The sequence below is a fragment of the Panulirus ornatus genome, chromosome 64 (genome assembly GCF_036320965.1).
Source record: "Panulirus ornatus isolate Po-2019 chromosome 64, ASM3632096v1, whole genome shotgun sequence".
Classification (NCBI taxonomy): Eukaryota; Metazoa; Arthropoda; class Malacostraca; order Decapoda; family Palinuridae; genus Panulirus; species Panulirus ornatus.
The window spans coordinates 11,013,476-11,030,296 of NC_092287.1; the positions used below are offsets into that span (position 1 = coordinate 11,013,476).

Sequence of the window (16,821 nt, forward strand, 5' to 3'; positions counted from 1 at the left end):
GTGCACTGCGTCTTATCCCAGAGCCAGTCCTCTCATTAACCTTCCATTTGCCCCTGGGCTGAAATCTCATCATCTCGTCTACAACTTGCTGATATCTTTTTAACCCGAATCATTTTCCTCTCTACCGTAGCCATCTCATCAGACAATTCTGCCACCAGCTGGCAGTGTGAGGATGGCTCCATCTGTCTTGGCGTAGCAGCAGCAGCAGCTGGCCACCTCAGCTTAGGGTACCTCCAGGACACACCTCCAGCTGGCAGTGTGTGGATGACGACTCCATTTGTTTTGGTGCAGCTTTTGGCCACCTGGGCTGGAGCCTCGAGTCTGGTAATGACCATAGCCAAGCAACTCTCCTGTGCTTAAACATCTGCAGAAATGAATCAGGTTTGGCTCATGTTGTTCTGCTGTCTTAAATACACATTTCATAAGGTCAAACATTTGTGTTCATTAGCCACATAAACCATACATCGTGGTCGGAATCTCGCCTCAAGACACTGCAGGAAAGATAATTGTCTTATTCCCGAGCATAATGGCACTATTCAGCGCTAACAGCGCTTTGAGGGAAGTCTAGACTGTTACAATTTATCTATAATTCTTCCTTCCATTCTTGAATGAAAGTATTACATTATCTTGAAATAGGCGTAAGGTCAAAAGAACAAAGTTACCAATATATATTCGGTCCGAAAGAAGCAAAATGGAAGTTGTTGTTATGGCTCTGTCCTTCTTCTGAAACTTAGACAGGTCATGAGGTATTCAGCTGATGACGACGTAGCTCAGAGAAACCAGACTAAGGTCAAGGACGGGGCAAAGTGGATACCTAGCGAGAGCAAAGCAACCTCCATCCCCACTACTTCCACTGGTGTGTGTGAGAGAGAGAGAGAGAGAGAGAGAGAGAGAGAGAGAGAGAGAGAGAGAGAGAGAGAGAGAGAGAGAGAGAGAGAGAGAGAAGAGAGAGAGAGAGAGCAGTAATAAGACTGAGAGGAACATTCAGCCATTGCACAGTAAGATCTCTCCCGCGTCCCGTACATACCCAAACCACAGGAAACTTCGTCCTGTCTCTACCCAGCAGACGTACATCACAAGTCCTCTCTACACAAGATCAGTATAAGCTCTGAGCTAAAGCTGTTGTCTTACGATCCATCGCATAATCCGATGTAAGTAGTGCCCTGGGGCCCACTAGAAGCTCAATCTTGAGAGGATTAAGAACAACCATTTAGTTATTGTTCACCTAGAACACTCAAGGATTAAGATTAACAGCTAGTAGTGCAAGCTGACTATATCATGTTCAAAACCAGTTGTGAACAGTGGAGACGGACGCACCTCAAGATACAAAATGAACGTGTTTAATTCGACAGATCAAAGTCTCAAAAAAAAACGAAAAACCACTTGCTGTTCTGCTTTACACAGTATTCCCACATGGCCTCAACGGATACCAATAAAAAGTGGGTTTAGACAAGGTTTCAGGTCGCTAGTGTGATGACTTCCGTCTACAGGGCGTTATTCCAGGACATTGTGGATTTCCAGTGACTCATGGATTCCCATGGATTCATGGACACCCATGCCTTACAGTTACGCCTCAGGCCACTGACTGGGAGGCCAAATGTTAATACTTTATGGCTATACGTTTCCTTTGAGAGACCAGCTTTGAAAGCCCCTATCATTATATATACACATACTGCTAGTGGGCTGCTGCGATAAGGCTGAGCGAACGCGAATCTGCAGTAGCTGCCAGCCCTTCTGGTGACAACTGGGGCGTAAATGGTGTAGGGTTGAGGATCGCCAGCCCTACTGACGACGGCTGGGGAGCTCAGTGCTGGGGGCCATGGACGTCACAGTCCAACTAAATGGGAACGCCAAGGAATCAGTAATGTAATTAAGAGTAAGATTCACGTAACACATTTTCTTCCCAGTTGTGTCCATCAACATGGGAAATCAGGCAAGTATGTTTGCAGGATGGAGTGGTTCATGTTTGTGCGCCTAAAATGCTCGATCAGATATATATATATATATATATATATACATATATATATATATATATATATATATATATATATATATATATATATATATATATATATATATATATATATTTATTTATTCATTTATTTTATTTATCTATTTTGCTTTGTCGCTGTCTCCCGCGTTAGCGAGGTAGCGCAAGGAAACAGACGAAAGAATGGCCCAACCCACCCACATACACATGTATATACATACATGTCCACACACGCAAATATACATACCTATACATCCATATGTATACATATATATATATATACACACACACACAGACATATACATATATACACATGTACATAATTCATACTGTCTGCCTTTATCTATTCCCATCGCCACCTCGCCACACATGGAATAACAACCCCCTCCCCCCTCATGTGTGCGAGGTAGCGCTAGGAAAAGACAACTAAGGCCCCATTCGTTCACACTCAGTCTCTAGCTGTCATGTAATAATGCACCAAAACCACAACTCCCTTTCCACATCCAGGCCCCATAGAACTTTCCATGGTTTACCCCAGACGCTTCACATGCCCTGGTTCAATCCATTGACAGCACGTCGACCCCGGTATACCACATCGTTCCAGTTCACTGTATTCCTTGCACGCCTTTCACCCTCCTGCATGTTCAGGCCCTGATCACTCAAAATCTTTTTCACTCCATCTTTCCACCTCCAATTTGGTCTCCCACTTCTCCTCGTTCCCTCCACCTCTGACACATATATCCTCTTGGTCAATCTTTCCTCACCCATTCTCTCCATATATATATATATATATATATATATATATATATATATATATATATATATATATATATATATATATATATATATATATATATATACATATATATATATATATATATATATACATATACATATACATATATACACGAGGGCAAGTCACTAAAGGTCCGCAATGCGTCCATCTTTCGTTTCCATATCACTGGATACTCTGCTGACGGTAGTGCTATAAACGCTAAACTGAGCGGTCACTGCTGCACGGATATGTGACCTTTCCGTCCAATCGCTCGGATGTAGTCAAGCTGTAAACACGGCTGCACCCTTGTTGGCTTGTACCACAGAAGAAGAAGCGAGCTGTTAGTCGCTTTTTGTGGTCTGAGGGCGAGAGAATAACTGAAATTCACAATATATCTCTCCACAGCGAAGCGGGAGATAATGAATGACGTAGACCACCGCCCTCTGCAAGAATCCTTTCAATACAATCCCAATTCAGATGTTCCGCTCCTAGTTCTTTGTGGCAGCAAACCACTTCGTAACTACCCATAAACACCCAAGTAGAAACAAAAAGCTTACTTGCGCCACACACTTTAGTAACCTGTGCTCAGAGATAAACGTAAGGAGAAAAAAAAACGAAAACATATTAAAGCCGATATGACCAGATAACTATGAAACATCCGCCTTCCCAACTCAGTAGTAAACATCACCCCACCAGTCATAAACCCATCTGAAACCACAATCCCCTGACATGTAAGAGTTATCCTTTCTTATGTACGTTCTGCGCATCACCCATCCCTACAACACTACAAATACTGATCCATTGGCTGTCTTGAGGACTACTGACACATAACGCCTACAGAACGAAACCAAGATCCTCCTAGTAAAGTCTCAACTCAGTAAACTTGGAGCTTAAGTTGTTTTGCAATAGCACTGGATCCTTTCCATTCAAAGCACTCCATAACGAACCAATGTACTGCAGGTAGAAATAACATACCCGTTATTAACACTTCAGGCACCTATATTCACAGAATCTCCACCTCTTATGAACATCGACAAAACAAATGAAGAACAACTACAAAAAAGGGGCAAACACTAAGCAATCGTCCTCCCGATTCTGTGTTAAATCCCACAAGGCATACATCCATCTGAACCCATACGCCCTAGACACATATAAGTTACACTTTCTCGTCTACAATATGGACACAACCATCACTGGAACATTATAAACACCGATTCAACGTACCTCAAGACCTCCTCATGCATAAGATGCACGGGGCACAATTTAAGATATTGAATAGTTACTCCTAAATTGTCTTGCATTATCTCTCACAGCCACAGGTTCACTACACTCCTTGACACACATGACCATTCTCTCATGATTATGTTCTGGACAGCAACCATCTCCAAAACACTACAAACACCATTTCAGTATATTCCAAGACCTCTTCATGCCCACGATGCATCTGCCATAAAGAAGACACCGGATGCCTAACACTCAATTGCCCTGCGCCCTCTGCAAATAGGCACACACACACACACACACACACACATACACACACACACACACACACACACACACACACACACACCATCATACGTTTTGCCCTGTGGTTCTGATCGGTGGCCTTGGCTAGCTTCCTGAGCTCTGAAGAAACTCGTGTGTGTGTGTGTGTGTGTGTGTGTGTGTGTGTGTGTGTGTGTGTGTGTGTGTATGTATCCCTGGGGATAGGGGAGAAAGAGTACTTCCCACGTATTCCCTGCGTGTCGTAGAAGGCGACTAAAAGGGGAGGGAGCGGGAGGCTGGAAATCCTCACCTCTCTTTCTTAGAGTTTCTAAAAGAAGGAACAGAGAACGGGGCCATGTAAGGATATTCACTCAAAGGCTCAGTCCTCTGTTCTTGGCAAATAGTATGAAAAAAAGAATGTATATATATATATATATATATATATATATATATATATATATATATATATATATATATATATATATATGTTCATACTACTTGCCATTTCCCGCGTCAGCAAGGTAGCGTTAAGAAGAGAGGACTGAACCTTTGAGGGAATATCCTCACTTGGCCCCCTTCTCTGTTCCATCTTTTGGAAAATTAAAAAAGAGAGGGAGGATTTCCAGCCCCCTGCTCCCTTCCCTTTTTGTCGCCTTTTACGACACGCAGGGAATACATGGGAAGTATTCTTTCTCCCCTATCCCCAGGGATAATATATATATATATATATATATATATATATATATATATATATATATATATATATATATATATATATATATATAAATACGAATAAAGTGTATATGAACGCGCACCTTCATAGAACATACAAAGCTCCATCAGCCAGGATAGAACCTGGGACCCCTTGTGCAAGAGGCAGGCATGTTAACCGCTAGACTAAGGGACTGTATAATAGGAAACAACTATTCGAAATACTAAGTACTCGAATACCCTTCGTCTCACTATAGTTGTTTCCTATTATACAGTCCCTTAGCCTAGCGGTTAGCATGCCTGCCTCTTGCACAAGGGGTCCCAGGTTCTATCCTGGCTGATGGAGCTTTGTATGTTCTATGGAGGTGCGCGTTCATATACACTTTATTCGTATTCATATAACTCCGCGTTGTACAGTCAGGTTCGGTAAAACTCTCTCAGCTGGCTATGTGTTCTGTTCGGAAACAACCGATAGACCCCGTTGCTCACCATAGTGACACGAAGGGTATTCGAGTACTTAGTATTTCGAATAGTTGTTTCCTATTATACAGTCCCTTAGTCTAGCGGTTAGCATGCCTGCCTCTTGCACAAGGGGTCCCAGGTTCGATCCTGGCTGATGGAGCTTTGTATGTTATATATATATATATATATATATACGCTTTATTCCAGCATGTAAACGATCTCAGTTAGTTAAATTGGATATCAAAACTTTGCGTGAATTCCAAGATGTTCTGGGCTGTATGTGACGTTCTGTGTTGCCACAATACAGTATCTCTATCGGTCGGTAAGCAGCCGCAACACCGCGTCTCATGAACGTATTGACGACGCTCTTGCTCGGCTGATGCACTTGTCTCTTGATTACCGAAGGCTGAGGTTTGAATTCCTCCAGTTACGCGTCACAGGTTCACGTCACACGTCAGAGCTGTACGAGGCGTTACTTGTCGTTCATGAGGCGCTCTGGTTAGAGTTAGTTGTTACAGCCTTATAGTCATCTATTTTCCTTTTTTTTTTTAGCGAGTTATGAATATATTTTGTAACCTTGATAGTGACATTATTCTCAGTCACAGACTTTCTCTCTTCTATCTTCTATCTTCTATCCGTTCCTTCACTGCAGATCCTATTCATTACATCACAGTAAGCAATTCTAAAATCGATTTCAGGCATGCAGAGATTACCAAAATCACCTTTCCATCATCGTAGATTAGAAGGATTTCTTTTCTAAAATCCTCTCCATCATCATCCATTAATGTCTCTACTCCTCCAATGGCCACAGGAGAGTCTTTTACTATCAAACCATATAGGGCTAAGAGGCTCCATTCCCAGCTCCTGACGACTCGCACTGGTCAACCCGCTTGCCAAGCCTACATCCCTTGAGCTTGGTCTTCTGATCAAGGTAGGTCATGTTGCTGTTATTTCCAGTAAAGTTCCTGCAGGTCGCTGCTCGTCGTCCGGCACTGCCGCCACATCCTGGATCATCTGATACACTCTGCAGGTGCGAGCGTTTGGCTCTTCTAATTTCTTCGTTGAACAGTCCCTCGTGTTCCTAAAGGCTGCGGACGATTTATTGACAATCTGAACCCCGAATGTTTACAACTGTCGCACTTTCAGATTTTTTTTTTCTTTTTTTTTTTTTTGCTTTGTCGCTGTCTCCCGCGTTTGCGAGGAAGCGCAAGGAAATAGACGAAAGAAATGGCCCAACCCACCCCCATACACATGTATATACATATGTCCACACACGCAAATATACATACCTACACAGCTTTCCATGGTTTACCCCAGACGCTTCACATGCCTTGATTCAATCCACTGACAGCACGTCAACCCCGGTATACCACATCGCTCCAATTCACTCTATTCTTTGCCCTCCTTTCACCCTCTTGCATGTTCAGGCCCCGATCACACAAAATCTTTTTCACTCCATCTTTCCACCTCCAATTTGGTCTCCCTCTTCTCCTCGTTCCCTCCACCTCCGACACATATATCCTCTTGGTCAATCTTTCCTCACTCATTCTCTCCATGTGACCAAACCATTTCAAAACACCCTCTTCTGCTCTCTCAACCACGCTCTTTTTATTTCCACACATCTCTCTTACCCTTACGTTACTTACTCGATCAAACCACCTCACACCACACATTGTCCTCAAACATCTCATTTCCAGCACATCCATCCTCCTGCGCACAACTATCATAGTCCCGCAACCATACAACATTGTTGGAACCACTATTCCTTCAAACATACCCATTTTTGCTTTCCGAGATAATGTTCTCGACTTCCACACATTCTTCAAGGCTCCCAGAATTTTCGCCCCCTCCCCCACCCTATGATCCACTTCCGCTTCCATGGTTCCATCCGCTGCCAGATCCACTCCCAGATATCTAAAACACTTCACTTCCTCCAGTTTTTCTCCATTCAAACTCACCTCCCAATTGAATTGACCCTCAACCCTACTGTACCTAATAACCTTGCTCTTATTCACATTTACTCTTAACTTTCTTCTTTCACATACTTTACCAAACTCAGTCACCAGCTTCTGCAGTTTCTCACATGAATCAGCCACCAGCGCTGTATCATCAGCGAACAACAACTGACTCACTTCCCAAGCTCTCTCATCCCCAACAGACTTCATACTTGCCCCTCTTTCCAAAACTCTTGCATTCACCTCCCTAACAACCCCATCCATAAACAAATTAAACAACCATGGAGACATCACACACCCCTGCCGCAAACCTACATTCACTGAGAAGCAATCACTTTCCTCTCTTCCTACACGTACACATGCCTTACATCCTCGATAAAAACTTTTCACTGCTTCTAACAACTTGCCTCCCACACCATATATTCTTAATACCTTCCACAGAGCATCTCTATCAACTCTATCATATGCCTTCTCCAGATCCATAAATGCTACATACAAATCCATTTGCTTTAGAAAAGCAAATGTATTTGTATTTCTCACATACATTCTTCAAAGCAAACACCTGATCCACACATCCTCTACCACTTCTGAAACCACACTGCTCTTCCCCAATCTGATGCTCTGTACATGCCTTCACCCTCTCAATCAATACCCTCCCATATAATTTGCCAGGAATACTCAACAAACTTATACCTCTGTAATTTGAGCACTCACTCTTATCCCCTTTGCCTTTGTACAATGGCACTATGCACGCATTCCGCCGATCCTCAGGCACCTCACCATGAGTCATACATACATTAAATAACCTTACCAACCAGTCAACAATACAGTCACCCCCTTTTTTAATAAATTCCACTGCAATACCATCCAAACCTGCTGCCTTGCCGGCTTTCATCTTCCGCAAAGCTTTTACTACCTCTTCTCTGTTTACCAAATCATTTTCCCTAACCCTCGCACTTTGCACACCACCTCGACCAAAACACCCTATATCTGCCACTCTATCATCAAACACATTCAACAAACCTTCAAAATACTCACTCCATCTCCTTCTCACATCACCACTACTTGTTATCACCTCCCCATTTACGCCCTTCACTGAAGTTCCCATTTGCTCCCTTGTCTTACGCACTTTATTTACCTCCTTCCAGAACATCTTTTTATTCTCCCTAAAATCTAATGATACTCTCTCACCCCAACTCTCATTTGCCCTTTTTTTCACCTCTTGCACCTTTCTCTTGACCTCCTGTCTCTTTCTTTTATACGTCTCCAACTCAATTTCATTTTTTCCCTGCAAAAATCGTCCAAATGCCTCTCTCTTCTCTTTCACTAATACTCTTACTTCTTCATCCCACCACTCACTACCCTTTCTAATCAACCCACCTCCCACTCTTCTCATGCCACAAGCATCTTTTGCGCAATCCATCACTGATTCTCTAAATACATCCCATTCCTCCCCCACTCCCCCTACTTCCATTGTTCTCACCTTTTTCCATTCTGTACTCAGTCTCTCCTGGTACTTCCTCACACAAGTCTCCTGCCCAAGCTCACTTACTCTCACCACCCTCTTCACCCCAACATTCACTCTTCTTTTCTGAAAACCCATACAAATCTTCACCTTAGCCTCCACAAGATAATGATCAGACATCCCTCCAGTTGCACCTCTCAGCACATTAACATCCAAAAGTCTCTCTTTCGCGCGCCTGTCAATTAACACGTAATCCAATAACGCTCTCTGGCCATCTCTCCTACTTACATAAGTATACTTATGTATATCTCGCTTTTTAAACCAGGTATTCCCAATCATCAGTCCTTTTTCAGCACATAAATCTACAAGCTCTTCACCATTTCCATTTACAACACTGAACACCCCATGTATACCAATTATTCCCTCAACTGCCACATTACTCACCTTTGCATTCAAATCACCCAACACTATAACCCGGTCTCGTGCATCAAAACCACTAACACACTCATCCAGCTGCTCCCAAAACACTTGCCTCTCATGATCTTTCTTCTCATGCCCACGTGCATATGCACCAATAATCACCCATCTCTCTCCATCAACTTTCAGTTTTACCCATATTAATCGAGAATTTACTTTCTTACATTCTATCACATACTTCCACAACTCCTGTTTCAGGAGTACTGCTACTCCTTCCCTTGCTCTTGCCCTCTCACTAACCCCTGACTTTACCCCCAAGACATTCCCAAACCACTCTTCCCCTTTACCCTTGGGCTTCGTTTCACTCAGAGCCAAAACATCCAGGTTCCTTTCCTCAAACATACTACCTATCTCTCCTTTTTTCACATCTTGGTTACATCCACACACATTTAGGCACCCCAATCTGAGCCTTCGAGGAGTATGAGCACTCCCCGCGTGACTCCTTCTTCTGTTTCCCATTTTAGAAAGTTAAAAAAAATACAAGGAGGGGAGGATTTCTGGCCCCCCGCTCCCGTCCCCTCTAGTCGCCCTCCACGACACGCGAGGAAATGCGTGGGAAGTACTCTTTCACCCCTATCCCCAGGGATAATATACATATATATATACACATACACACACATACACACACACACGCACATATACACACACACACACATACATATATATACATGCGAAAAATGTAAGAAACAATTTAGAAAACTGAAACTTCTAGCTTGAAATGAAATTAAAAAATGAATGTCACATAATGGTTCAACCTCTTTCAGATGTCACTGGTAATATCTCATAGTCTTCTGTGTCTCCTGTCTTGCCAGTTGGAAACAGTTCTAGATTGAGACCTATATCTTCCAATGATTTTCTAAGTGTATCTTAAAAAACTCTATCGAGTACACCTAAAGTGCTTCCAAGATTTTCAACACTGCCAGTATCTGCTCTCGAGTACATTTACAGTGCTCTAAGGATTTTCATGAGTGTCAGTATTGGTTGTGTTAGGACACTGAAGATACCATCCACAAGATTTACCTCTTTTCTCAATGAGGGTTCGTATACTCAGCCCACCATCTCTTTCTAGAGGAGGCAGACGTCACTTCATCATATGTTGCCCCATTGGTTACAGCAACAAGAGTAAAATCTGTTTCCGTGTCTTTAAAACTATTCTTCAGGGATATGATGATGTTCGCTTTTACCCAAGGCTTTGTCCTCTTATTCTTATCTATTTTTCTAACCTTATCTCTTCACCTCCCGACAACGAAGCAGCTTTAACTTTTCACCGATATCAGCATATCGTCATTACAGGTGCACAGGAGACTTGGTTTATATCTATCTGTAGTTTCTCAGTGTCCTATACGGGGGGTGACCCACTTGTTCTGGTTTTCTCTGTCGAGGATGATATGATACCGTGTTCTGTACTTGCATCTATGCAAGATACGAGAACGTGCAGGGGTACTTTAATTTCCTTGAGGAAACAGAGATCTTTGATGGTAGTTGTAGGATTTGCACCAACGTTCTTTGACGTATTGGTTAAGACACCTTACACACGGTTAACGAAAGTATCTTACCACTTTTTGTGTGAAACAATATGACACCACGGACGAAGGGTTTTGAGAATTGTCCCTTAGTCTGGCCTCAAACTGGTAGCTCTGCTCTCATAATGTAATAAGTCGATTCCTAGCGAAATTTCCTGTCATTCTACGACAACAAAAGTTATCATAATTTCATATCTCGAAGGAAATAACTATAAAGTGGAACTATCAAAAATCATAATGAAATTTGTCTCACATTCACGCTTATCCACCCTGCTGAGACACCTCGAGTCGTATCGATCATTTCAAAATTCATCGAACCCATACGGGAAGATATTTTTTTTTACCGTGTGTACATCAATTGCCCTTCTCTTTATAGATATGGACATATTCACCTAATTATCACATTTACCAAAGAAATCTTATGTCTGTGTGTGGAAATTTAGTACTCACACTCGTCTTTATTTAATTACGTTGTCATCCGAGCAGAGCGTGTGGGAGATGACAGTGCTTTACGACTGTCCTAGTCTGATAACAAAGGCAAAATGTGACGCAGATTAAATCATTCCCACTTTAATGCAACCGTTGATCTCTTGAGCCTCTCCTAGAGAGATGCTTATCTGCACTGCTGAATCGTAGCGGGTTGAAATATCTAAAAAAAAAAAAATAAATAGAATAAAACGAATTCTATTTTGACCGTATTTTCTAGGGATACAGAGAGAGAGAGAGAGAGAGAGAGAGAGAGAGAGAGAGAGAGAGAGAGAGAGAGAGAGAGAGAGAGAGAGAGAGAGGATTCTACATTTCTTATTCGATCTATAAATTCTTGAGGTTTTGGATCTAGCAGCTTATGAGGCTTATTTGGGTCTAATACCAATAATTAGGTTCAAGTTTCCGCTGTTGTATCTTTAAAGAATATGGAGTCGTTCAGATGTTATTAGCGAATCCTTAGCGTACAATCCAACCCCTTCACACTTTCTGCCAACACCTGCATAAGTTGTAAATTCAGGAATTAGTCTCCACTTGCCACTAGATGTTTTACGTCAGTTTCTACGAGAGGCTTGCAAATACTGCACTCATCTCAGGCAGTGAACTGCTTATAGAAGAGAATCTGTTCTCCTTGTGTGGTTGTTAATCCCTTCGAGTTGTTAATCAAACTACCATGATGGATGCCACATTATTTTTCTCTTGGCTGACCCTACCACAGGTGAGTCTGGCAGTGCTGGCTGAGGCAAAATCTTTCCTTTTGTGATTATTTGCACATTTCGTAGAGGTACACTCTACCCTTGCCTTCGTGAACTATTGTATTCTGAGACATATCTTTTTAACCTTCGGAAGGGTACTAATACCTTATTATATTACCCTATGTGATCTATCGGTCCTTCCTAAAAGGGATGATATTTACATACTTTGAGGCTTATCCATTTTCTATTTTCTCTGTCTGTCTGTCTGTCTGTTTCTCTCTCTCTCTCTCTCAGCTGTTTTCTTCCTTCATCTTGTCATCTCCATTATTTGTATCTATAATTACTTCTCTCTACATTTCCATCCTTTAATGTCATCTCTATTGATGAGTATCTGCTTATGGGGTATGCCATTACTTCAGTCTGGTGGTTTTATCGATGTTTTCTCATTCACCTCCTTTCTATCAGTTCTTTATAATTTCGTATAGCATTTCCTATAGCTCAGTTAAGTTGTGGGGCGCTAACAATAATGTTTCTTTACGGTACGCATGCATGTAATGCTTGTGTATGGATGAAATGCTTTGCAGGCATGCCCAAAACCTGACATCCTTTTACATCTCTTTCTGACTGACGCCCCTGGACTGGCCTATCCCTGCACCTGACCATCGCCAACCCTCAAACAATACCTATAACCGAATACCATGAACCTAACCCTGGCTCTAACCCACAGGACTTGTTCACGATATCAAATAAGTATAAGTTCTCACCTTGGTGTGGGGCTGGTAGCCTAGTGGGGCGGCCAGAGTGACCATGACCCACCTACAACGGCCAATGTCAGGCCACGGCAACACCTGGAGGGAGGGAGGGAAGGGTGAGGCTTACCTTAGCGTGGAGCTCGTAGTCTAGCGGGGCGGCCAGGGTGATGAGACCCGTGTGCTGGTCGATGGTGAAGAGGCCGTCCCTGTTGCCCGCCCTGATGCTGTACCTCACCCCGACTCCTAAAGGAGGAGGAAGAACACACAAACACTGGGTCTTAGTTGGTTGTTATTGATTGTAGTGATGATGAAGATGACGATGATGGGACTGACAGTGATGATGTAAGAGACAGTGATAGTGGTGAGGATGTTAGTGATGAAGTTAATGATCCTGATAATGTTGGAGATAGTGATGATGACAGCGGTGATGACGTAAGCTGTAGTGATGATGATGGTGCAAAAGGAATACATAGAAATGCAACGAACTACGGACCACTGGTTCCCTTACGGAGCCAGAAACATATGGAAATTAGTGTGGCGAGAGCAGGAAAACATATAGATGACTTAATTCAAGGAAATTTACACAGTTTGTACATTTGTACGAGATTTCTAATAATATGCGCACCCTTGTCACCAGCATGAACTCTAAGGTACAATGAGAACCAGAAAAAGAGCCCCCATATTTAGCTCATGAAATGAGAAGGTGCCCTGTGAGTTCACAGTATACAGAAAACGTTATCACTCAAAGAGTCATATTTACGGTTTTCACCTTGGGTTTACTATAAACAAGAGCCACAAGACAATAATGCAGTCCACAATATTCGGAAGAAAAATCACATAAACTACCACCTTAAGAAGTCAGGATATCCAAATTAGCTCACTGAGTAAGACATTAAACTTATGAAAGTTTATACTGCACTAAACTCCGCTTATTCAAGAATTTTAGGATTGAATATGACTGAAAATGATAAAAAAGGCCAACTGCTTTTAGCTTTAACGGATGATAACAGAAAATGATATTTCAACTGTATCAACATTTTGGTTTGTTCAGGTATCAATCACCGGCGAGTTTATTACTGTGCAACCTATGCTCATCCGGTGAACAGTAGCGTAAAAAGGATTATAAACGTCACAAAGGTTCTTTGTCAAACCTCAGTGGGCTTAACATTCATTACGAAAAATGTAAAAAAAAAAATTGGTTCGTTATAAAATGGGTTCGTTATAAAATTGTTTCATTAAATAAGCATCCTTACATAAACAGAGGCTTTGACATCGTCTATGTTTACTGACAGGATAGGTTACGAAGGAAACCTGGGGCGTTCGATACTGGGGGCTAAAAGTCACTCACCCACGTAGAGTTAATGATGAAGTAATTTAGACTTTAAAAGTCTAAATTACTTCATTATTAACTCCAAGAAAAAATGCTTGGCCTGAACATCAGCTCCGGTGGCTACACAACATAATGTGAAAGATCGTATACAAAAAGGTATGACAGCTCTCACCAGACTCTACAGACTGAGAAACATGCCAATAGATATACAAAACACATCTTGTCAGAGCCTTAGTCCTCCTTGTAATAGATTATCCCCTTATACCTACTCACGCACTTAGCAACACACAACTGAAATCACTTCAGAAAATTCAAAACAAAACACTAAGATTTGCCACAAACCAAAGATACCCTTACACTCTCAACACAGAACAAATTCACGAATTGACACAAACACAACTCATCATTATAAGAGCACACAAGGCTGCAGTTAAAGCCTGGGAAAAATTAGAAATTCAAGAAATTGAAACATTTCAAAAATCAAAAACATCCTTCGACACTATACAAAGATTCAATAGAAACTTTCCCAGCAGCCTAACAAAATCAACAACCCACCCGCCCCTTCCAATATATAAATGAAAACACCTTATAACCATAGCTAGCTAAAACAGAAAAAGCAAGGTGGATTGCCCACCAACTGTCCATCTCCCACTCCCCTTCTTCTTTCCCACTTTCCCTTCATCCGTCCCAACTCTTCAATTCTTCTTTACTTTTCTAAAAATAAAAGAAAAAAACGTATAATATCACATACAGTCATGGTAGAAAATGGGCATAAAAATGTCTAACTGGTCACAATTTACGAGGGTCACTGAGCTGAAAAGAGCGGTTGGATATGATCAAATTATTATAGTTTGCCCATATATATATATATATATATATATATATATATATATATATATATATATATATATATATATATATATACATATTTTTTTTTTTTTTTTTTTGCTTTGTCGCTGTCTCCCGCGTCTGCGAGGTAGCGCAAGGAAACAGACGAAAGAAATGGCCTAACCCCCCCCCCCCATACACATGTATATACATACGTCCACACACGCAAATATACATACCTACACAGCTTTCCATGGTTTACCCCAGACGCTTCACATGCCCTGATTCAATCCACTGACAGCACGTCAACCCCGGTATACCACATCGATCCAATTCACTCTATTCCTTGCCCTCCTTTCACCCTCCTGCATGTTCAGGCCCCGATCACTCAAAATCTTTTTCACTCCATCTTTCCACCTCCAATTTGGTCTCCCACTTCTCCTCGTTCCCTCCACCTCCGACACATATATCCTCTTGGTCAATCTTTCCTCACTCATTCTCTCCATGTGCCCAAACCATTTCAAAACACCATCTTCTGCTCTCTCAACCACGCTCTTTTTATTTCCACACATCTCTCTTACCCTTACGTTACTTACTCGATCAAACCACCTCACACCACACATTGTCCTCAAACATCTCATTTCCAGCACATCCATCCTCCTGCGCACAACTCTATCCATAGCCCACGCCTCGCAACCATACAACATTGTTGGAACCACTATTCCTTCAAACATACCCATTTTTGCTTTCCGAAATAATGTTCTCGACTTCCACACATTCTTCAAGGCTCCCAGGATTTTCGCCCCCTCCCCCACCCTATGATCCACTTCCGCTTCCATGGTTCCATCCGCTGCCAGATCCACTCCCAGATATCTAAAACACTTTACTTCCTCCAGTTTTGCTCCATTCAAACTTACCTCCCAATTGACTTGACCCTCAACCCTACTGTACCTAATAACCTTGCTCTTATTCACATTTACTCTTAACTTTCTTCTTTCACACACTTTACCAAACTCAGTCACCAGCTTCTGCAGTTTCTCACATGAATCAGCCACCAGCGCTGTATCATCAGCGAACAACAACTGACTCACTTCCCAAGCTCTCTCATCCCCAACAGACTTCATACTTGCCCCTCTTTCCAAAACTCTTGCATTTACCTCCCTAACAACCCCATCCATAAACAAATCAAACAACCATGGAGACATCACACACCCCTGCCGCAAACCTACATTCACTGAGAACCAGTCACTTTCCTCTCTTCCTACACGTACACATGCCTTACATCCTCGATAAAAACTTTTCACTGCTTCTAACAACTTTCCTCCCACACCATATATTCTTAATACCTTCCACAGAGCATCTCTATCAACTCTATCATATGCCTTCTCCAGATCCATAAATGCTACATACAAATCCATTTGCTTTTCTAAGTATTTCTCACATACATTCTTCAAAGCAAACACCTGATCCACACATCCTCTGCCACTTCTGAAACCACACTGCTCTTCCCCAATCTGATGCTCTGTACATGCCTTCACCCTCTCAATCAATACCCTCCTATATAATTTACCAGGAATACTCAACAAACTTATACCTCTGTAATTTGAGCACTGACTCTTATCCCCTTTGCCTTTGTACAATGGCACTATGCACGCATTCCGCCAATCCTCAGGCACCTCACTATGAGTCATACATACATTAAATAACCTTACCAACCAGTCAATAATACAGTCACCCCCTTTTTTAATAAATTCCACTGCATTACCATCCAAACCTGCTGCCTTGCCGGCTTTCATCTTCCGCAAAGCTTTTACTACCTCTACTCTGTTTGCTAAATCATTTTCCCTAACCCTATATATATATATATATATATATATATATATATATATA

The 16,821-nt window shown here is 41.9% G+C and overlaps 1 protein-coding gene across 1 annotated transcript in view; it reads right to left on the reverse strand.

Moving 5' to 3' along the window:
• The window catches only part of LOC139746242 (uncharacterized), a 754,529-nt gene that overhangs the window by 180,508 nt on the left and 557,200 nt on the right, over positions 1-16,821 (reverse strand). Inside the window, exon 6 of the mRNA XM_071657248.1 lies at positions 12,901-13,016. Within this exon, the coding sequence (XP_071513349.1) occupies positions 12,901-13,016 (116 nt within the window). The remainder of the gene's footprint in view (positions 1-12,900; positions 13,017-16,821) is intronic.